General features: G+C 48.3%; 7 protein-coding genes and 1 non-coding gene across 8 annotated transcripts; 6 read left to right on the top strand and 2 right to left on the bottom strand.

The window, feature by feature from the left end:
* Positions 1-1,675: 1,675 nt before the first annotated feature.
* On the top strand, positions 1,676-1,794 carry 5S rRNA. Its single transcript, XR_009468027.1, has one exon. It is a non-coding gene; the product is annotated as a 5S ribosomal RNA (ribosomal RNA).
* Positions 1,795-2,082: 288 nt separating this feature from the next.
* Positions 2,083-3,561, bottom strand: An11g06330 (uncharacterized protein; the record flags this gene model as incomplete). Its single annotated transcript, XM_001394579.1, has 4 exons — positions 2,083-2,581; positions 2,641-3,232; positions 3,287-3,419; positions 3,487-3,561. 4 exons carry the CDS (start codon positions 3,559-3,561, stop codon positions 2,083-2,085), a joined length of 1,299 nt encoding a protein of 432 aa, XP_001394616.1.
* Positions 3,562-4,457: 896 nt separating this feature from the next.
* On the top strand, positions 4,458-6,334 carry An11g06320 (uncharacterized protein; the record flags this gene model as incomplete). Its single annotated transcript, XM_001394578.3, has 10 exons — positions 4,458-4,563; positions 4,623-4,721; positions 4,794-4,899; positions 4,953-4,978; positions 5,038-5,363; positions 5,430-5,723; positions 5,780-5,893; positions 5,959-5,979; positions 6,036-6,127; positions 6,187-6,334. The coding sequence occupies 10 exons, from the start codon at positions 4,458-4,460 to the stop codon at positions 6,332-6,334; spliced, it is 1,332 nt and encodes a 443-aa protein (XP_001394615.3).
* A 692-nt stretch (positions 6,335-7,026) lies between these two features.
* An11g06310 (hypothetical protein) lies at positions 7,027-7,614 on the top strand (the record flags this gene model as incomplete). The annotated part of the gene is made up of 3 exons (XM_059750326.1): positions 7,027-7,267; positions 7,378-7,498; positions 7,590-7,614. The coding sequence occupies 3 exons, from the start codon at positions 7,027-7,029 to the stop codon at positions 7,612-7,614; spliced, it is 387 nt and encodes a 128-aa protein (XP_059606328.1).
* Positions 7,615-9,461: 1,847 nt separating this feature from the next.
* An11g06300 (uncharacterized protein) lies at positions 9,462-12,336 on the top strand (the record flags this gene model as incomplete). The annotated part of the gene is made up of 8 exons (XM_059750325.1): positions 9,462-9,654; positions 9,737-10,027; positions 10,094-10,293; positions 10,347-10,884; positions 11,004-11,567; positions 11,641-11,718; positions 11,792-11,888; positions 11,955-12,336. The coding sequence occupies 8 exons, from the start codon at positions 9,462-9,464 to the stop codon at positions 12,334-12,336; spliced, it is 2,343 nt and encodes a 780-aa protein (XP_059606327.1).
* Positions 12,337-12,637: 301 nt separating this feature from the next.
* On the top strand, positions 12,638-15,256 carry An11g06290 (uncharacterized protein; the record flags this gene model as incomplete). The annotated part of the gene is made up of 5 exons (XM_001394575.3): positions 12,638-12,656; positions 12,810-12,951; positions 13,170-13,882; positions 13,963-15,023; positions 15,116-15,256. 5 exons carry the CDS (start codon positions 12,638-12,640, stop codon positions 15,254-15,256), a joined length of 2,076 nt encoding a protein of 691 aa, XP_001394612.3.
* Positions 15,257-16,442: 1,186 nt separating this feature from the next.
* On the top strand, positions 16,443-17,955 carry An11g06280 (uncharacterized protein; the record flags this gene model as incomplete). The annotated part of the gene is made up of 3 exons (XM_001394574.3): positions 16,443-17,518; positions 17,626-17,797; positions 17,893-17,955. 3 exons carry the CDS (start codon positions 16,443-16,445, stop codon positions 17,953-17,955), a joined length of 1,311 nt encoding a protein of 436 aa, XP_001394611.3.
* Positions 17,956-18,335: 380 nt separating this feature from the next.
* An11g06270 (uncharacterized protein) lies at positions 18,336-20,215 on the bottom strand (the record flags this gene model as incomplete). The annotated part of the gene is made up of 4 exons (XM_001394573.3): positions 18,336-18,791; positions 18,852-19,144; positions 19,200-19,314; positions 19,379-20,215. The coding sequence occupies 4 exons, from the start codon at positions 20,213-20,215 to the stop codon at positions 18,336-18,338; spliced, it is 1,701 nt and encodes a 566-aa protein (XP_001394610.3).
* Positions 20,216-20,850: the final 635 nt, after the last annotated feature.

Below are 20,850 nucleotides of genomic sequence, written 5' to 3'. Positions count from 1 at the left end.
TTATGAAATGGGCCCGCTGCCTAGGTCAAACAAGGGTGCTCGGGCAAACAATACCAGTTTTGGACTAGGGGTCCGTCTGCTTTCATCAGCCCTTCGTAGCTTGGACTTTTGTCCATGTCCCTGCTGCCTCGGTCCATCACACGCCCGCTCCCCCCATTTCCTTTCCTTCCCTTCTCTTTTCGTTCTATTATGCTTGAGTGCCCGATCTTCCCTGCATGCTATGCCTATTTCAGTGTACGCAGTTTGGGTTTTTGTCCGAGGAAGACAATCATCCATGCCAAGCGCCGTGCGCTGGGGCTGATCAGGCTTGGATTAGGCACGATCCATTCTAATCTGCCATGGGCCGCTCGTAGTATGTGGATCAGGTACTGAGAGGTTTACGTACTTAGATACGTTCTCAAGATCGGACTTTTGTTTTCTGGCCACAAATGGCGTCAGGTGGGTTCATTGTTATTTAAGATTGCAAGCTGTTACTGGTTGTTATGTGTCTGGATCTAGCTGCAAGGCTGGCCAGAAATCTAGCACATGTTGTCCGGACGAGGGACCATTTGCCGTCGACAAGTTTTAGGTAACAGTAAAGATGGTCTTTTTGTGGTTCCAAGCCAAATCCCTGGCCGTAGTGAGGGGTAGGTGTCATTGCAGCGGCAGCCGAGCTCACGGACGTGCGCGGCGTCCGGGGCGATTACGAGGCTGCATTTGATAGTTAGTAGGGTCAAGCCCATGGTTAGGTGATTATTACAGGATAGCCCGGGACTGAGGCCCGTCAAGATCCGATATTCAGATCAGTTAAAGTAATCTCTTAACTGTAACCTATCCTTAACCTAACCTTAACTGTAACCTGACGGTTGGGTTAAGATATAACAGTCAGGTATAACCACTCTACTCTGGGAAAAAAAAAATATTAAAATAAATTAACTAGCTTATTATAATCCAGCAGATCATAGAAATAACATGTGGTTATAAATTATATAAACTAGATGAGATTATATAATTCACTTCTATAATACATCTTACTGGCCCCTCCGATACTAGGAAAAACCAGTAATCAGTTCAAAACAGGACGGTAGCTAGTGCTCGCACATATAATTAAACTTATCACGTCTCTTACAACGCCCCTAACACTTGTTCTCTGATATAACTGAAGTATTTTAAAGTAAATACTTAATATATAAAAAACTCTGAAGCAGACAGGTAAAATAAATAATATTATTTAGATTTTATTTAATCTTCTATTTATAGTCTACTACTCTCTATACAATCCTATTCTATTTATAAAATATATTAATAATATTATATAAAATAGACTAGCTCTATCTAAGTAAGTAAGTATATTTTTATTTAAATAATCAGAGCTGCCGGACATCAACATCCATAAACCAGCTGAAATAAATATTATTTTTATTAAGTACTGATGTACTTTAGCTATTCTAGCCGCGGATCTATTTAAAAGAAAATTTAATTAATTAAATATTATAGTTATTACTTAAGTAATAGAGAAGATTTACATCCAGTCACTCAGCTAGAGAAATCTTATAGACTGTATTCTCTAATCTATCTAAGCTTTAGGGATCTGTATCCCCCATAACACCCATAATTCAGCGATCATCCACCTTGCTTGTTTACCTCCAGGTCATTGCATAAAGCCTATATGATTTAGACACAAGATAGAATTGGTACATACGACCACAGGGTGTGGAAAACAGGGCTTCCCGTCCGCTCAGCCGTACTTAAGCCACACGCCGGGAGGTTAGTAGTTGGGTGGGTGACCACCAGCGAATCCCTTCTGTTGTATGTTTTTGTTTCTTGGATTTATTTTTCCATTTTGCTTGTTACTGACCACTTACCAGAGATTGAACTTGTAATCACGCTCTTGATTTGAGTTTGCAGATAGTCTGGTAAGGTGAGCAAAGCAAATGTTCTACATCCTGTAGTCTTTACAACGCAGGAGCGAGTAAAGCAGTCTATAGACGTGAGATATAAAGAAGGTTTGGCCAGAAAGAAAGTCAGGTAGTGGAAAATAGTAACATAGGAGGCAAATAAATTCGGCTTATTGATCCCTTCCACTGTACGCTGACCCCTTTCTTATTTCTGGCAATTCGTGAAAATTAGAACCGCTATATCATGAGGCTCTACTGACGTTGTATAGTCATGTAGGAAGCAGCCCAAATAGTGTCCTGTCCAAACATCAATAATTCCATACCTGTGCTGTTGAAGACCCGGAATCTCTGAAAAGAGAGCTGTCTTATTCTTGGCGGTACTGGCCGTGTTAAGGAGAGCAACAAACATTCCTTGCTGGCTTTCTCCCGCCCAGTATTCAGCCGGAAAGCTAGCATTATAACTCCAGTCTGGATTAGTGCCCCATTTGAAAGGAGCAGCTGACTTCCCGTAAACAGGGTCCTGGTTGAATGCCAATAAGTAGGGGTTCGTAAGCAATGACAATTGGTCAGCGCTTAGGTTGGACAATTTCGAACCAATAATGAGTGGTGACTTCATCAGTGCCCAAAGTGCGAAGTGCGAACGCTGCTCAGGGAAAGTAAGACCGTTATTTCCGACCTCTAGCATATCAGCGTCTGAATGAATGCTGCGAACGGATTAGCTGACACTCAACTCCCGGGTTGGGTCATAGGGCCTTCCGCTTACCCGAAATCATTATAGTTCATGAGAAATGAGTTCTCGTTGAGAATAAGCAGCACATAGTCCCAGCTCGCTTTTATATCCTTGCTCATACGAAAGGATGCCCCGACTCCTGTTGCCCAGGTTTGGACCTCGGCAAAACCCCAGGGGCACAAAGCATAGAGGATGGAGTGGTTCTGCCTTTGTAGCGCATCCTTCATCCGACCGTATCGTACTGCTGTCAATGACTTGGACCAATCATATCCTGGAGGCGCTGGGTTCGTGAGGCCAATACAGGTATCATTTTGCATGTTTGTCCAGCGGTCGGTACAAGAATTGTACTGATCAGTCCAGTTCGAAGGAACACCGCAATTGTCATACTTCAGATAGTCAACCCCCCATGATGCGAAGGTGGCGGCGTCGATGTCCTCATACCCTAGACTAGCTGGATACCCAGCACAGGTAGTGGTTCCTGCACTGCTGTAGATGCCTAACTTCAATCCCTGACTATGGAGGGTACTGGCTACTCCACTGATTCCATTAGGAAAGCTTGCTGGATCAGGGATTATTTGTTGGGTGACATTGTCCCGGCCACTTTTGACAGACCAACAATCGTCGACTGTGGCTTGTTAGACACTGCGTATTTTAGTGAGCATACGGGAAGGGTTAATACTGTTCACGTAATTATAGCCTGCTTCTAGAAGGCCGAGATTGATTAGTTGCTCGGCTGTGCTGAGCAGTATCTCCTCGCTAATATTGCAACCATAGGTGTTCCAGGGGTTCCAGCCCATAGCAGGAAGCTTTCCCTGATAGGTAGCCCCACAGTCAGCTTATTATTATTGTTCCGAATAGGAGTGGTTGAACATTTCATACCATATAGTCGCCGCTGTTCAGGGCAAGGGACGGCCATGAGAGCGAGAAGGCAACCAGCAACCACACACAAAACATACTACTTGTAAGTCTGCAAGCTTGTGACAACATTGAATAAGTTTATATGCAGGAGAATAGCTTAGACTAGGTTCTACGTTCATGGTGGGACTTGAAACTGCATATATACTGGCGTTGACAACATACTTTTCCGTCTGGAAAGGGAACGGAGCGTGCCCAGACCTCCCCCACCGCAGGAAGCATTGAGACAGCAGATCGGTTGATTTTGGATTACCCAGGAGACGATCCCTTTCTGTCGCTTCCAGTGACAAGAAAGAAAACCTGTATACGCTTCAATGGGTATATACCTGGGTGGAATCTCATGGTCAATGATGGTATGAGCCGAACCAGCCAATTGTGGAGGATGGTTCCAGTCTAACTTCCCGAGACCGGGTCAAAAAGCGGCCCGCTGGAGGCGCTAATAGGCAATGGATCGCCTGCGTCGTCATTAGCGTCAGGGCATGCTTCTACCGAAAGAAAAGAATGGCGAGGTCTCGTTCTCGTAGACCTGTGTACACAGATTTTGCAAGTGGAGCGCTCAAAATCATGTCTCCCTTTGGGCTCGATCTAGGGTCTCGCTAAGCTTCTTCTCGGGAATTTATCGTCGCTCTCTAAATTTCCCAAATTAGGCTAAAAAATTGTTGGTGCTTGAACCAATGATAATACACACGCTTCACATCCACAAAAACATGTGGTGGCATGTGGCATGAAATGATGATAGCAGAACATTCGGGACATTGGGAATTTTCATCACCCCTGAAGGATCGACTCTTCCAGTGACGCGGCTGAAGATCCCCTCATTTTACTGAAGGTAGTATTTATATAAGAAATCATGCTAGAGGGAAACAAGCCCTTCATTATGGTTCAAATCTTTCCTTCCACATCGGCAGTTTAAAACCTGGTTCTTCATTAGTATAATGCTTGTTACTTCTCTGATTGCACTTCTGCCCGCCATTGCGGCGGCGCAGGTCTCAGGGACCGTGGGGCCACGTACGAGTGCGTCTGCGAAAGCCGCAGAGAAAGGTATAATTTATGTTGCGCAAATGCGTCGCAAGAAGCTAACTCGACGTGTCATTGTGTAGTATGCAACGTACTTGACTACGGGGCATCCGCAAATTCGACCATTGATATCGGACCGCCACTCAAGGAAGCCTTCCAAGACTGCCAAACAGGTGGACTAGGTAAGTTCTACTAGTATCTTTATGGCGGTTTAAAAGCAGAGCAACAGGAAAACACTAATGTTAGTGATTCAGTTTATATTCCGGAAGGGGACTATCTCCTTTCGTCGTGGGTGTCACTAGTTTATGGTTCTGGTTGGGCTTTGCAACTAGATGGCATTATTTACCGAGACAAGAATGTGTAGGAATGCGCTTATATGAATCTGCCACTTTGTGAACACTAACAAACCGCAGCACCGATGGAGGAAACATGATATTCAGTGAGTTACATGCGAGACAGCCGACAATGATGTGAGAATTACGCTGAGATACAATCTAGTCGAACACACCAGTGATATCGAAATTTTCAGTAATAACTCTGCTGGAGCAATTCAGGGCTACGGTTATCTGTTCCATGAGCAAGACGAATACGGGCCACGGATTCTTCGACTTAACAACGTGACTGATTTCAGTGTGCATGACTTGATCTTGGTGGATTCACCGGCCTACTTCCTCAACTTAGTTGAGTCATACAACGGCGAGGTGTACAACATGGTCATTCGTGGCGCCAGTATGGGAGGGCTTGACGGAATCGATATCTCCGGAGCCAATTACTGGATCCATGACGTTGAGGTCACTAACGGCGACGAATGTGTGACTGTGAAGGTAGTCTATTTTGCACAACCCCAGAGCCAAGAGGCCTATTCTAAAGCTTGCTGATGAACAATGCAGAGTCCATCGGCCAACGTCCGCGTAGAAAACGTCTTTTGCAACCACAGTGGCGGATGCGCGATGGGATCACTTGGCACGGACACGAATATCTCTAACATTGAATTTGAGAACATCTACACTTACAACTCCACTCAGATGTACATGATCAAGTCCAATGGGGGTAATGGCACAGTTACAAACTGTTCTTTCAAGAACTTCATTGGATATAGCAACGCCTACATGCTAGATTTGGATACATACTGGGGTGATGAGAGCGATGGTGACGGTATCAAGTACGAGAATATCGGTTTTGAAGTGTGTATCATCTACTCCCAGTCACAGCAATGCCCAGAATCTAACCCCGAGTCTAGAATTGGAAGGGTACCAGTTCGAATGGCATTCAGAGAAGCCCCATCAGAATTCTTTGCCCGGACGCGAATCCATGCACGAATATTACCCTAACAGCCGTTGAATTGTGGACTGATGTAAGCTTCATATTGCAATTGATGTTTATGATGCCCGAAAACTAACCCGCTTGATACACACCCAGACTGGAGATTACGTCAAACAGGTAATAAAAATCTGGTTCCGGTCCTGATTTCAAAGCTGGAACTTATGTTCTTTTAGGAATGCTCCAGTGCCTACGGCGAAGGCGAATGTTTGCGACAGCAAAATGGCACCCTTGCCTCATATTCTTTTACGACCACGATTACCTCGGTGTATGCAGCCTACCACAGCCATGATGCCCCCTTATCACCTGTGCTAATCCTCTGCGTAGGCCAGTCACCGCGTACAGTCCGACGACGACGATGCCCGGCCTGATTTCAACATCCATGGATACTACGACCTCTATTCCGATTCCGACAATTCCTACCAGCTTTTTCCCAGGTGCCTCAGCTTACAGCACACTTATGGCGAATATGTAAAGCCGGGGCTTATCTCTCCGCCTAGTCGGAGTAGCAAGGATGGTTTTCTTTTTGGTCTACTTGGTAGGGCTCTGACCAATGATAGGGGTTCAAGGCAGTTGTCTATCCGCATTGCGATAAATCAGGCTAGAACCACTATCATTTCTGTCTCACTTATATTGCCTTTATATCGGGTGCGTTTAGATAGCTCACACTCGTTAGATAACCCCAGTCTTCCCTTTTTACAAAGCTGTTTCCACCCTTTGACTATGCTAGATTTGGTGGTTCAGGTCATATGATAACACTTAATTTGGTGCTCCTGTCTCATGCGTGTTTCTGGATCCTGCACCATTCTTTAATGATGGTCTCCAGTCATTCAAGTAAAATACAAAGTAAATAAGCAAGTATTCTCGGAAAAGAGAAAAATTAACACAGGGAATCATGTTACTCTCCCCAGAAGTTTGCTTGTGGCACGCCGTTAGAACATTTCCTGTAACAATCCTCATCCTGGTTGCCCGAAAACGAAGTTAATAGTCAACCGAGATAACAGAGTACCGGGTAGGGCCGGTGCAAGTAATATAGCCCAGTCAGGAGGTCTATGTGGATATTTCGGTCGTAGGGATGCAGCTCAACCGAGCGGTGGTGTAAGTTCTAGGAGGAACAGTCATTACGGATCTTGTTCATGTATCCATGTTTATGTTGGACGCGGGGAGATGAGTAGCCTAATCAATTACGGACCACACAATTCATGCGCATTAGGAGTAAATGTCTGTTCAATCCAGCAGCGACGAGATCCTTGCGCAGGCTCGAGTGTGAGCCAGATCAGATTTTCAGTTCGCGGCTCTCTTTCCTGCAGCCCCAGTAGACTTAAATCCCCAGCTACCTACAATTTAATCGTCTTGCTTCGAGCTTTGACGCTACAAGCGGTGCACACGGTTTGGCCTTTCGCTTGGAGTAAGTATGATAAGTAGCTTGGGCAGTCCGGGGTTCCTCCCGGGCCCATACATGAATGGCAAGCTCGGTGCAGCTGTGAAGATTGATACCAGCTATGCAGTAGACTAAAGGGATACCCCCTCGGGTAGTGGTGCGCCTGGGCTTATCAATAGTATTCCCTTTCTGGCTGATTAGCAGAGCCTATGGGGCCCTTGGTGGCAATGATAGTGGATTCACAGCAGCAGGGAACCCGTATATGAGCACGGTGACCGAATTGACCACCCATTACAGATTAACTGCAACGGCGCAGTGATCGCATAACTGGTTGTGAACGAATTTCCAGGATAGCTCGGATCGAACGGAAGTAGTGGTCTGCTACTGATCCGTGGTTTCAGCAATGCCACGCTTAGCGGCACTGTAGATATATGGCGCGGCCGGTGGAACCATAGCGACGATCTTTAACCCTGTTCGTAGTAGTTATCTAGAAAAACGGCGGGCTGACTAAAATATACAGGGAGACTAACTAACTAATTAGTTAGTACTCTGTATAGTTAGCTACTATTAGCCTATTTACCAAAATTCAGTTCCTCTTTCCAGGATCTTCCAGCCCCCAAAACCGGTGTTTACAGTGTTCCTGCCAAGCCATATCAGGCCATGGGCCCAGTAAACATCATACATGGGCACAATGTCTCCATCTTGTTCGGCTTTTAGTCAGATCGAGGAACAAAAATTCAGATAATCCTCTACATTTATTCTCATTTAGGGTACTAGTAGGAGTAAGAAAAATATGCATTGTCTGTCAGCCCAGCCTCTACATCATCATTACCCCCGGATATCTTCAGCTATAATAGTGATAATACTTTGCAGCTTCTATCTATCCACAGAGAAGAGATGGAACTGTACTGAGTACTTTTTAGTATCTGCAGCCAACGGGGCCAACGAACAGATTCAATACGCGTCAGTAAGGCCAGGATAAAAGAGCTTTCTAAGACTCGGCGATTTGTATTGACGAGATCGTACTCTTTCTATCTGCCATTTACGGAATACCATTCCTTCCAGCGGACCGTCGCTGGTCCGCAATTGTCATGTACTATTAGTGCATATCCGGGCTACACAGTAAGTGGGGCAGGACTGTTCCTACTGAACGGTCGTACGATGGCAGAATGATAACGAATTTGTATGATTGAACATACACTGGTTATCGAAATCTTGGATCTTCAATAATTCCCTGATGCCGCAACACGAATAATCCTAACGGTTTTGTTCATTTCAGTTTCTGATTGCCCACTGCGTCTTCAAATTCAGACTTTGTGCTTCCGCCACCATAAGGCAGTTGGCCCGAAATTTCCCGAGGAAGGGCCGAATAGAAATAGCCGGTGATTCTCCCTAAGCAAGTCCTAAAATCTGCCGTATCCACCCTTCCCTTTCTCCTCATCGCGGATTATATTGCTAGGACTAGGCAAAAGTATATCCTTAAGGGAGTCTTAAAATAAGATGCCATGGAATAGTATGTGTGCTTGCTGGGGCAATATGGCTACTTCAGTACTTTTAAAGCAAATAGGCACATTCCGTGTGGCTAATACATCCCTGCATGACCAACTCTGTGGCATGCAGAGTAGCTGCAGGCGCTTGCTCACATGCAAAAGGCCTTAATTAGCGCTGATAATTGCCCTTTGGAAATCCCACCAACCGTACCTCCCGCTTTGATCTGCCGGATATATGAAATCTTGCTAAACCTAGGCTAAACAATGCACTCAAACCGTACAAGGTGAGTAGCGGGGCTTTCGAAGCAGTAGTGATGCATCAAACGGATCTAGGATCCCTGGAAAGTTCGAACTTCAACAAGAAGAATATAGCAGGTGAAGATACCCGCTTTTATGTGGGCTATCGTCATTTCATTCTGAATAATATTTAGAAATGAGGCTAAATGACGTTCCTTCCCTGATTCCTTTGAAGCTTGAACCGTCCATCTTGACGACTATATTATCAATCTATATTGGTAGTGCATTGCCAATTTCTATTTTGCCCAATGGTCACGATCCACCGCCGTACAAGCCAGCACCTACTCACTAACGATGGCAGGTTAGGTCCCATATTCCAAGTGCTAGCTCAGATACTCCGTGTATATATAGTTCCAATTAGCATCTAAAGACACTCGCTATTTCTAAATGTTTAGTCTAGCAACCAAAAAACAGGGTACTGCAGCTACATGATTATGTGGTGCCTTCCTAATTTTGCCATTCATGCTGGCTGGATTGGCTTGTCCCTGTTAATCCAGCTTCATGTTTGTCTCGGTATCGTACTTCCAACCCAGTATGATACTATCTGGGACACTCAGAGCTCCAACTCTGCAGACTCAATGCCCTTGGGTGGTGGAAGCGTGGGCTTGAACGTCTGGGCAGAATCCGGTATGCCCACCACGGAAATCCGATTTAGGAAACTTGTGGACCACGCGTTGACCGTCGATAGGTGATCTATTGTTCTATCTAGCGCATAGCGGAGCGTTCGATGAGAATAATTCTCTCTTAAAGCTCGGTCGTGTGCGACTGAGGATGCAACCGAATCCTTTCGCAGTCAATGCGACTCAGTTTGAACAGAGACTTCATCTAAACGAAGGGTATATTAGTTTCACGGGTGATAATAACACGGTCATCCACATATGGGTAGACGTTGAGACCTCGGGGATACATGTGAATGTTACTGCTGGCAGTCCTGTCAGTCTGACAGCGTCGTACGAGAATTGGAGAACTAAGGGCTGGCAGATGGTAGAAGGAGAGCAAAGTAATAGCCACCCTACCTCTCTCAGCTTCACTCCAGGAGTGGCGTGCCGCTAACATGACGCCATAGGGCAAACATCATGGGGAGTTGAATATGTTCCCGCTATCCCTCTGCCAACACAATATCCCGATAATATCTCATTCGTCTCAGGCGGGGTATTGAGTTATCATCACAACACCGACAACCCCTTGTTCGCATGGCAGATTCCCGAGCAGAATCTGTCTCGTGCGGATCCTTGGTCCTTCTATAACCCGATGACCAACAATACTGTGAGTGTGTGTACAGGCCTGGTGAATGCAGTCGTGCCCTGACCAAATTTCAGTTCGGAGCCTACATGACATCTCCACAACTGCGTCCAGGAGGCATAACCGAGCAATTGAAGTACCAGTCTACAAACTACACTGCCTATCATCTGGTTTCACCCCGTGCGTCAACTTCATACCAGCTTTATGTAGCTATTGGCCAAAATCAGACCACTGAGGTTGATAAATGGTCTGCTGCCTTGGTGCAGTCAGCAGCCTCGATGCCCAACACCAACTGGCAGACTACGGTGGCCTGGTGGCGATCATTCTGGGATCGGTCGCACATCATTATCAACCCAGATGCTGGTCCGAACGATGAGGGATTCCAAGTCGGAAAAAATTACCAATACTTCCGGTTCATGCTGGGGTGTAACGCCGGTGGGCAATTCCCCACTCGTTTCAATGGCGGTTTGTTCACCTTTGATCCGGTCCTCGTGTCCGACGGAGCTCCCTGGTCGCCCGACTATCGTAAATGGTCTGGGGGCACCTATACTGCTCAAAACCAGCGTCTTCTCCTCTGGCCTCTCCTCAAGAGTGGCGACTTTGATATCTTGCGCCGTCAGTTGCCCCCCCCCCCCGGCGCCGCTTCAGCGCTCTTTCCTTGCCCTTCGGACTTGCCTCCCTATGTGGGACGACAGATGGTTGTATTGGATGCTAATTGAAGTACATCCATTTAGACGGGCTTGACTTCTACAAGAACATTACCCCCAACAGCCGTCGCCTGGGGCAATTGTACTTCGGCCTGGACGTCGCGCTCACCTCTGAACAGATCGATAATACCGGCCTTCCCAACACGTATGAGTACAATGCCAAGTATTTTGATGGTGACGGGCCACGAACAGCTTTATATCCGCCTGGCATCGTGTTTGGCGACTATCTGAGTTGGCTATCAGATACCGCCAACGAGTTCGCAGATATTGCGGTACTGTCTCAAACTTATGGGGGCCTCAATATCGACGAATATATGCCATTCGTCGAGTATCAACTGGCCTGGTTCGACGAGTTCTACCAGATGCGTAACGGGCTGGAGAGTAACGGCTCCTTGATTCTTTACCCAGCGTCCGGCGCCGAGACCTACAAACTCGCTCTAAACCCTTCTTCCACCATCTCAGGATTGCGGCGGACGGTGATGGACATTCTCCTCACGAATCCCAACTATGTCAAAGGCAATCGATCGTATTACGAGGGTTATTTGTCGCGCATCCCTGCTACACCGCTGCACCCTTGTCCTGGGGCTTCTGGTAGGCCCGGCTTCCTGCAGTGCTTGCTATACACGCACCCCCAACACACCTTGCTGACCTGGCTTGTTCACAGAGCTTATTTGTATATCTCCGGCCGTGAATTATTCAACTACAGTCAACAGCGAGCCTACAGCCATGTACCCCGTCTTTCGTGAGTATTGAGCCCTCAAAGAAGGAACCTGGACGTAGCGTGTACTGACTTCAGTCGCCCTCTTTCCTTGCAGCTTGGAGCGAGTACGGCCTTGGTCAGCCGACCAATCTCAGTTATGCTATGCATGCGTACTTCAATGACAGTCAATCCGCTGGCTATCATGGCACCTAGTATGGTCCGCCCCGGTCTAGCTTCGGTCAAGAGTTAATTCATTCCTTACTGACCTCGTGGTATAGTGGCTGGCGCCAGGATCAGATCTGGTGGGCGCGGATGGGGTTGACCGAGCTGGCCAAGGCGAACACCATCTCCCGACTATCGGACAGCACCACGTACCGCTTTCCCACTTTCAAGGGCCCCAATTATGACTGGAGCCCCGACATCAATCACTATGGCAGCGCTGCAATCGGGCTGCAGGAGATGTTGATGCAGACTTTTGCCAGGAATAACACCCAAATCCGCCTCTTGCCAGCGTGGCCCAGTGACTGGACAGGGTATTTCAAATTGTTGGCGCCGTCCCAGACGACAGTATCAGGGAATCTTACAGGGGGTAGTGTAGTAGATAATCTAGTCGTTGAACCTGCCAATCGCCGTCAAGATGTGGTGTACGGCATGGATTAGGGGTTTCTTCTGCAGAAGAACCCAGTCATGAAGAATAAGAGTGACGAATAAGAAGGGACATTGAATAACCGCAAAGTGTCATGGACTTGTTGAACTACATAGATGTCGCATGATTCCTGTATGCGTTGCCATGGAATAAGCAAATCGAGAATGGCACTCAATTAAGGGGGAACGCGGGGGAAAGATGCACTGTAGTGGCGCCATGCCTCGTTCCGAGCACAAGCACAATGACAATCTGCACTGAAATTGGCCAAGGAGTGTGGGGGGGCATCGGGGCGCGTCCTCGTTGTGCATTAGCCCGATGGTCGCCAATCATCTCCGTAAAGGAAGGGGAAAAGCGGGGGTGAAGGATGAAGGGCCAGAAACCATCGCCGAGCACAGAACTCGCATGACAGTGCACTCTAAGTAGTTCCTCCATCTTCTTTTCCCCTTCTTCTTCTTCTTATCATGTAGTCTCACTCAAAGACTGTCAGTCTCTATTCTCTTCGCATTTATCTTGCGTCCTCCTGGGTCTGTTATGAGCCAGAGAAGGGTTGGCCGCGCGTGCGACCTGTGCAACTCCTCCCGCACGCGCTGCAATGGGGATTTGCCTTGGTATGAACGAATCATCAACTCGTTGGCCTGCTGAATTTCATGACTTGTACCTAACTGATAGTGATGCTCGTCAGTGATCGCTGTAGAAGTACGCTGAGAAATCCCACTCCCTTTCTGCCGCCGGAAGGGTTGGTCCGTCCTTGCTGACATGGTCGGTTCACTATAGCTCTAGGTCGTCCCTGTCAATACAAACGCAAGTTCAAGAAACGAGGCCGCAAAGCGGCCGTCAAACACAAGAGTCCGCTACCAGCCGAAGCCCATTGCGATCTAGATGTACCGAGTACTCCATCTTCCGGAGGGATTCATCCAACTTCCTTTGGACCAGCCCGCGACGAGGCCTCGATAGATGGCGTACCAGCGGTTTCGGGCTTTCTTGCGATGGGCCGCGAGCTACCAGAGTCACACGAGCCAGTGAACATGAATAATTTCGAGGCCACTTTCGCAACATATCAGGCCAACATTCCCCGGTCATTCGACTTATCGCAGCCTGAGTCGGGGGCGACTGCGCTGTCCCCAATCCCTCGATTTCCCACGCTGGCGCTAACTCCCCCGGATGCTAGCGCAACGTCGGCGTCAAGCACGTCGTTGGCCGCGGGCTGCCGCTTTCCATGTCTCGAGCCCCTCCTTCCTCATCTGAAGAGTGTCTTGAGCCCAGAAGACGCTTGCAGTCTGCTCGAAACCTTCTTTACCGAGCCCGGTGAGTCCGCCGGATCCTCCCATAGCCCCTACGTTCTCTCCCCCGTGCTTCGAAGATCCGCGGTCTTGGATCCGATCAAGCCGCGGCCGACCTCTCCAGCGCTTCTGGCAACAATGCTTTGGTGTGCAGCGCACACGGCAAATGGGAGACTGTACTATATCCCAGGATCGCGGGCACGAATCGTTGATCACCTTTACTGCCTGGTGATGTCCTTACTGCAGCGCCTGGACCCGGATAATTGGCGTCGCGTAAACGGTAAGTGTATATCTGCACCCTCCCATCAACCCCGGGTGATGAAAGTATCCAGTAGGCAAGCGGCCAATAATTGGAGTTAGGGGGCTGGCAGTTGGAAAACGACTGTGTCTCCGCCCTTGATGCTGGAGACCCAGACCGCGCTCGCAGGACTTTCGGGACTGGCCCTACCCCTACGGTAGACGATGTCCTCACGTTCGTCATCCTGACTATCGTTATTTCCGGTGGCGAATACAAGTCAGACTGCTTGAAGTGGTGGAACAAAGCACTTCGCTTGATCAAGCATCTTGGGTTTCACCAGGACCCCTTGCGGACTGGCCAGCCGGAACGGGGATCACTTCAGATCATCGAAGAACAAGAAGAACAACGGCGGGCTTTCTGGTTGGTCTATGCCTTGGATCGGCACTTGGCCGTATCTCACAATCGTGCCGTTTATCTCCTCGACGCCGAATGTAAAGTGCTTACGCCCCTACCAGAATCTTGCTGGCAGAGGCTGCATGCCTTTACAGCTGACACCCTGCCCTCGAGGACCTACGGCCCGCCAACTGTCATTTCGGGAACTGGGCTCTTTGAGTACTTCCTCCCCTTGATGTCTATTTTGGGGGATATTATCGAGTTTCGTCTGTGGCGCCACCATCCGCGACTGAAATTCGACGAGCATGCCGTGGTAAGGGACATCGATATTGCACTTACCAATTGTCATCAGAGTGTTTCAGAATGGCTTCGCGAGGTAGGTCAGACTGCAAACGCCTCGCGACCTTCCTCGACGACTCCACGTGCCGAGGTGACAATGGCATACGCCTCATATATTATCAAGGTTCTCTTTGTAATGCTGTATGGGGAATGGGATGCCACCAGTATGCTGGAAAACCATGGGGACTGGATCACCTCCGCACAATTCTCTGAGTGCGCCTCTCATTCAATCGCTGCAGCCCAGCAAATCTCCTATGTCCTCTCGATCGATCCCGAACTGTCGTTCATGCCCTACCTGGTGGGGATTTATCTTTTCCACGGCAGTCTCGTGCTTCTTTTGTTTGCTGAGCGAATGCCTCTCGTTGGCCCGAACCCGTCGGTGGAGGAAGCCTGTGAAGTAATCATCCGCGCGCATGAAGCTTCCATCGTGACCTTGAGCACGGACTTTCAGGTTCGCATACCCCGGTTTCCACTTTACCTCCCCTTACCTTCCCAGGCAACGTGTGCCTTGGAATCCATGTCTGAAACTAACTCATGTTAAAGAAAGCTTTCCGAAAGGCTTTCCGATCGGTGCTGTTGCACTCTCGTGCCCAAGGGGAGGTGAATACCGAGCTTAGAGCCTTGCGGCAGGATATATTGTCTATGTATCGCTGGACATTAGGGGACCCGGGGCTGTGTCTGTAGATCAACGCATGGTACAAGATACTGTGTCACTAATAAAAACCAAGGTTTGTTATATGGCGAGAACTGTCTAGTGCGATATCTCCCTTGTTGCGGGATGGTTGAAACGTGCTCGAGCACGCCAGGTCAAGCTGTATTTCTAGGCATGCACAAGCGCCTGCTCACTTCGCCTATTGACCTCGGATGTCGATTGTTAGCATATTATCCGGCCAGGAGAGGATTTCCCCGTCTGGTCTAGCGTTTCTACGTTGGTATGTTCCTTGTTGAGGCGCGTTAGGGTGTTTTAGGCGTTCACCGGGATTCCACTTCAGCCTTGCAACTCGCTTTCATTACGTTACACGAACTGGATTATGTGCTACTATGGATACATTCCGGGTACATGTACATATTGATTTTGTATGGTCCCGTGCAAGCAATTGTCGGAAGGGCGTCTGCCACCAGTGCCTCGAGCCAGCGGTGGAGGGACTACCACTAGCATCACGGAGCTAGCTTGTAAGATCGAGATATTGGATAAAGGATAAAATGAGTGCTTTCGGCCCTTCGGTAGCGGTGCGGGCGATGCCGAGGATTCTACATACCACCGAGGGCATCACTACTCTCACCCGTACAGGCCCGTAGAGTAGGGAGCTAAAAGGAGGCGAAATATTGAGCAACTGAATTTACTATAGTCCCTTCTTCTTCTTCTTCTTCCTCCTCTTCTTCCTCTCTAAGTCTTAGACTGTTATACCTATCGCGCTTATAATTATTTTGCCCGTCCGAAAGATTCCCCTGATCAAGCACACCTAGGGCAACCAGTTCACCGTGACTGAACGCTCCCGAACGCTATAGCGTTTAATGCCAGGCGATCCATATCTGACTTTTGCCATTACCCCGAGAAGATAGCCATCTCAGACTCTTGATGGAATTATTGATGGTTTATTGTTCTGTGCTTGGGTGGGTCAACCGGGTCTTTGCTAGCAGTCCTTCTGTCCAGTATCAAGACGGAAATCGGCTAAATCGGGTATTAAGTCTGATTGATCGGCAAATTGCCATGCTGCTAATAAGAATGCGATAAAAACATCTAAATCATAGAAATATTCCTCATAGATCAAAGGAGCGCACATACATTACTATACCTCTTTTTCGTTCTCCTGTTCCTTTCCTTCTGCTGCTATAGACTATCGTTGTGACCTCTCTCCACTTCCCAACGATGTCCGAGTCAAATCCACTCCATCCAACCCTAACCCTCCCTCCAATAATCCTCGGCGGCTCAGGCTTCAGCGACCAATCCCACCCCAATCCACAAACCCTCCCCGTTGCAACAATCATCCGTCGCGCCTTCGACGAAGGCATCCTTGCTATCGACACCTCCCCCTACTACCACCCCTCCGAGCACCTCCTCGGTACCGCCCTCTCCGACCCCCAGATAACAACCCGCTACGCACGCAGCGACTACATTCTCATGACTAAAGTCGGGCGCCTCTCGACCAGCGCCTTTGACTATTCCCCCACCTGGGTCCGCCAATCAGTCCACAACTCCCTCGAGCGCCTACACACCACCTACCTAGACGTAGTCTTCTGCCACGACGTGGAATTCGTCTCGGAGCACGAAGCCGTCGAAGCTGTCGGCGTGCTCTTCGACCTCCGCCGACAGGGCTATATCAAGTACGTGGGCATCTCCGGCTATCCACTCGAGACGCTAGTCTCTGTCGCGCATGCCGTGCGACACGTATATGGCCAGCCATTAGACGTCGTGCAGACCTGGGCTCAGTTGACAGTGCAGAACACTAAGCTGGAGCGGTATGGCATTCCGGCTCTTCGTGAGGCTGGCGTGTCGGTGGTTTGTAGTTCGAGTCCGCTTGCCTCCGGGTTGTTGCGTGCGGGAAAGGTGCCTTGTGGGAGACTGGGGGATTGGCATCCTGCGCCTGAGGGGCTGAGGAGCGCTGTGAGTATCGCTTCGGGTTGGTTGGAGTGTCAGGGGTTCGGGTTAGCGGGGTTGGCGTTGCGGTTTTCGTTGGCGAAAGCTGTGCGGGCTGCCGATAGATACGCCGTCTCTGTCTCTACTGTCCTGGGGGTATCGTCCTTGAAGGATGTGGAAGAGGATGTGGAGGTTGCGCGGGACATTTTACGTGATCTGGATGCTGGGCCTTTGGATAAAAGGATGGAAGTGATGGGCGGCCTGTCGCGTCTTCGATGGGTGAATGAAGAGGTTGAATGTCGGGATTTACGGCTGTGTTATGGCGTGCGGAACATCTTGGGGGAATGGGCTGAGTATGACTTGCAGAAGTAAGACATTGCTGTATAAGTAGGACCTTGGTATAGAATATATAGACCGATATATTTGATTTGTTCTATCTTGTCAGCATCATTCAGTACCGTGTAGATTATATCAGATTCGTGGAAGACAAAGACGAACCGCAATACTATGTGCATGCCTTGAATAAGTACAACACTGCAGTAGCAATAGAGCTGAACCCATGTTCATGGGACTTGAATAACTACCTTCCCAGAATAATGAAAATTATATGGATATTTATATATCTGCCTGGTCTGATTGAAGTTAAAGTAACAGTCAATTACTAACTACATAGAATACCTCTTGAATAATCCTAGCATCTTCCGTAACTACTTCTATAATTCTATTACTATATCTGAAATAGGGAAGATTTAATCTCAAGCTAGGAAAGCTAAACCTAGATGATATAATCTTCTATCTAGACTAACTACCAAGTAGTAGAATGGCTTACGACCAAGCCAGGTCGGATTACGGAAAGGACTCATATCTTCTATCAGATCAATAATCAGGGTAAAAGATTTCTTAAGGCCAATTTTAAAGCTTGGAAATAATCGCTTCTAGTGATGGTTTAGACTTACGTGTGCACACTCCCAACTGCGGTAGAGGTTTGCGTAATCATGCACTTTCTAGTCCTCGCAGGTTTCACTGATGTTGGATGCTTAATTCATCTTGAGCAGGTAGCTTACTTCAGATCTTAGTAACTTACTGGGACCAATATGCATTGTCATTTTTACTGCCAACCAGAAATAACGTGATATGCTCGCCAGAGTACGTATTCCTAATCATGCACAGTTTTGAGGACACCAGTCAGAAGAAACCTCGCTTTCCAGCCAGATTCGCCCGATTAATCTTCAAAGCAGCAAGCACATGCGCATCATGCACATATGATATGCCATGCAGAACCTTACCCGTCCAGATCCTGTCCGGCTTCTGGCCCATCGTCCATGTCTCTAACAAGAATTGCTTTCCCCTAGCAATGGCCAGGTCTGCTTTGCTGTAATCACTAACAATGTCAGCGTGCGACGCTAGCTGTGCAAGCGCAATGATCGCGTATGCTGTCTCCTCAGCGCCGTGCATGTTGCCCCAGGAGCCATCATCATTCTGTCCACGAAGGACACGGTCCACTACCTCTCGCAGACATGTCGATATATGCTTTTCAACGATATCTTCTGCTAGACCTGGAATGCATCCCTGGTCCCAGAGGACTCTGACCGGGACGAGTGATTGAGCAATGTGCATGATACCGTAATATTCGGATAAGTTCTAAAGTACAGCGGTTAGTGCTGTGGTAGACAGATGTGGAGCTCATTTCAGCGCAGGTACCCAGTGATCGTGAAGGGTCTTCTCTTTGCTCCATTTTGTGCACATGAACTTGGCAATATTCTCTATCTGTGGGGTGAAGGCACTGGGATCGGACGAGGAAAGGAGGCAGCTTAGTACGTTTCCGTTGACGCTTACGCTTGTCACCCGTTGGGGCATTCGGTCATCGAAAGTCTCGAAGCCATCATCGCACTCAAACTTCCTAATTAGATTTGCACGGCTAACTGCATAGCCATTGTTATTGAGAACCATCAACGCCCGTGCTGTATCGTCCGCGTCGGGGAAGAAGGTATGGGCTGGAGGATTACTATCTATCCACTGCGGCAGAAATTTGGCCTGAATTATACTTACTAGCACCGGTCACGCCATTCGAAATAGACCTATGAATCAACTCGACCAGCTCACCCACGTTCTGTGCTCCCAAGTTTTCGACCGTGAAGCCGCTGTCCAGCAGGGTTGACAAAACCTATAGGATGAAGTGTTAGCGGTAACCCTAGTAGCCCTTCCTCGCATCCTTGAATGTAACTTACCCAGCAGGGCTCAAACGCCTCCAAAGGATATACACCCCCGGCTCCGCCACTTCCCTTCCCTTGGCCGTGCGACACAATATGACGAAGATATGCCTCGCACTTATCGCTCCAGTTAGGAGAGAATATTAGGTACGCCGCCGCAGAGGCTGGAGAAGCCGTTATACCCGAAGAAGTAACGAGACATTCCAGCTTGTCCCACTCAAGCTGGCTCGCGAACCCTTCCAGCGAAAACGGGGGGATACTGCAGGGGCCCTGATATAGCCAGCTAAGGTCAACGCTAGTTGCTGCGGTATACTTGCTCAACAAGTCGTCCTTTGCAGGAAACTGAAAGTCTACACCCTCTTCACGCAGAAGATGGAGTAGGACCGGAACAATCAGTTCAACCGTGAAATGAATACCATCATCTGGTTGCCACTTTTGCAGCTTAGCATCTAGAAACGACTTGGCACTAAAGAGTCGAAACAAGATATCGTCGGGTAGGGGTTCTCGGTGATGGGATGAAGAACGCCGGACATGTCTACACAGGGCGAGAAGGGCAGCCAACGAATGGATAACACAGTCTTGGATCCAGATATTTTCGGGATACCCGCTGTGCTGCCTGGCGACGCTTTCGAGGGCATCCCAACCACCATCATTCGTTTGTTCGCGCAGGAGGTACTCGAAGCTGCTTGGAAAGAGCCATTCGTATCCTTGATCTGTTCTTTTCTCGACCATGGCCAGCCATGCAGTGTCATAGATCGATGGAGCCATAGAGGAAAATCCATATTGTGACTTTGACTCAGAGGCGACCTTTGCGATGAGGTCTTTGGCACATTGGACTAGTATAGAGGAACTCATACTTGACTTCAGAAGATTGTGGGGTAAGCTATCGGTAGGCAGTAGAAACCTGAGAGAGCAGAGATAAGAGAGAAAACGAAATGATAGAAACAAACTTTCACGGAATGTTAATTTCTTGAACTAGTATGCTTTATGTGAGATCTAGAGCCTTGCGCCCATATATCTTTCTTTTACAGCAGTCACGATCGAAGTAGTCCCGACCGCTCTGGTGTGGTCTGCAAGGTATGAGGGGCTCACAGTCGCACAACTCCAGTTCAACTGCGGTGCTTCTAAATGATGAAAACCCTAAGCCACTAGGATTGTTTTAACAGTGGTCTGCCTGGTGACCGCATTGACTGGACACCGGGCTCACCGAAACAAGGGGTAGATGCATCTACGCCGTGTAACCGCACCGAGGCACGTGTGAAGAAATCAAGCCATCACGTCTGATTTGAGTTTGTTAAATATGTACTTCAGAAAGCAGGTCTAAAGCATATGTCTCAGCCACATCAGCTGGATTAGTACAACTAGCGTATTAAGTGCATTTGAAAGCACGATATGGTTTTGACTGATGTACTAGGAATTCTATATAGCCGTGGCTTTTGCAGTACCTAGGTGGCTGTGCTGGCCCTTGATACCTATAAATACATAAGACT

This window comes from Aspergillus niger, assembly GCF_000002855.4.
Source record: "Aspergillus niger supercontig An11".
Classification (NCBI taxonomy): Eukaryota; Fungi; Ascomycota; class Eurotiomycetes; order Eurotiales; family Aspergillaceae; genus Aspergillus; species Aspergillus niger.
The sequence above is the reverse complement of the archived record's forward strand: the minus strand, read 5'-3'. Positions and strand labels throughout refer to the sequence as shown.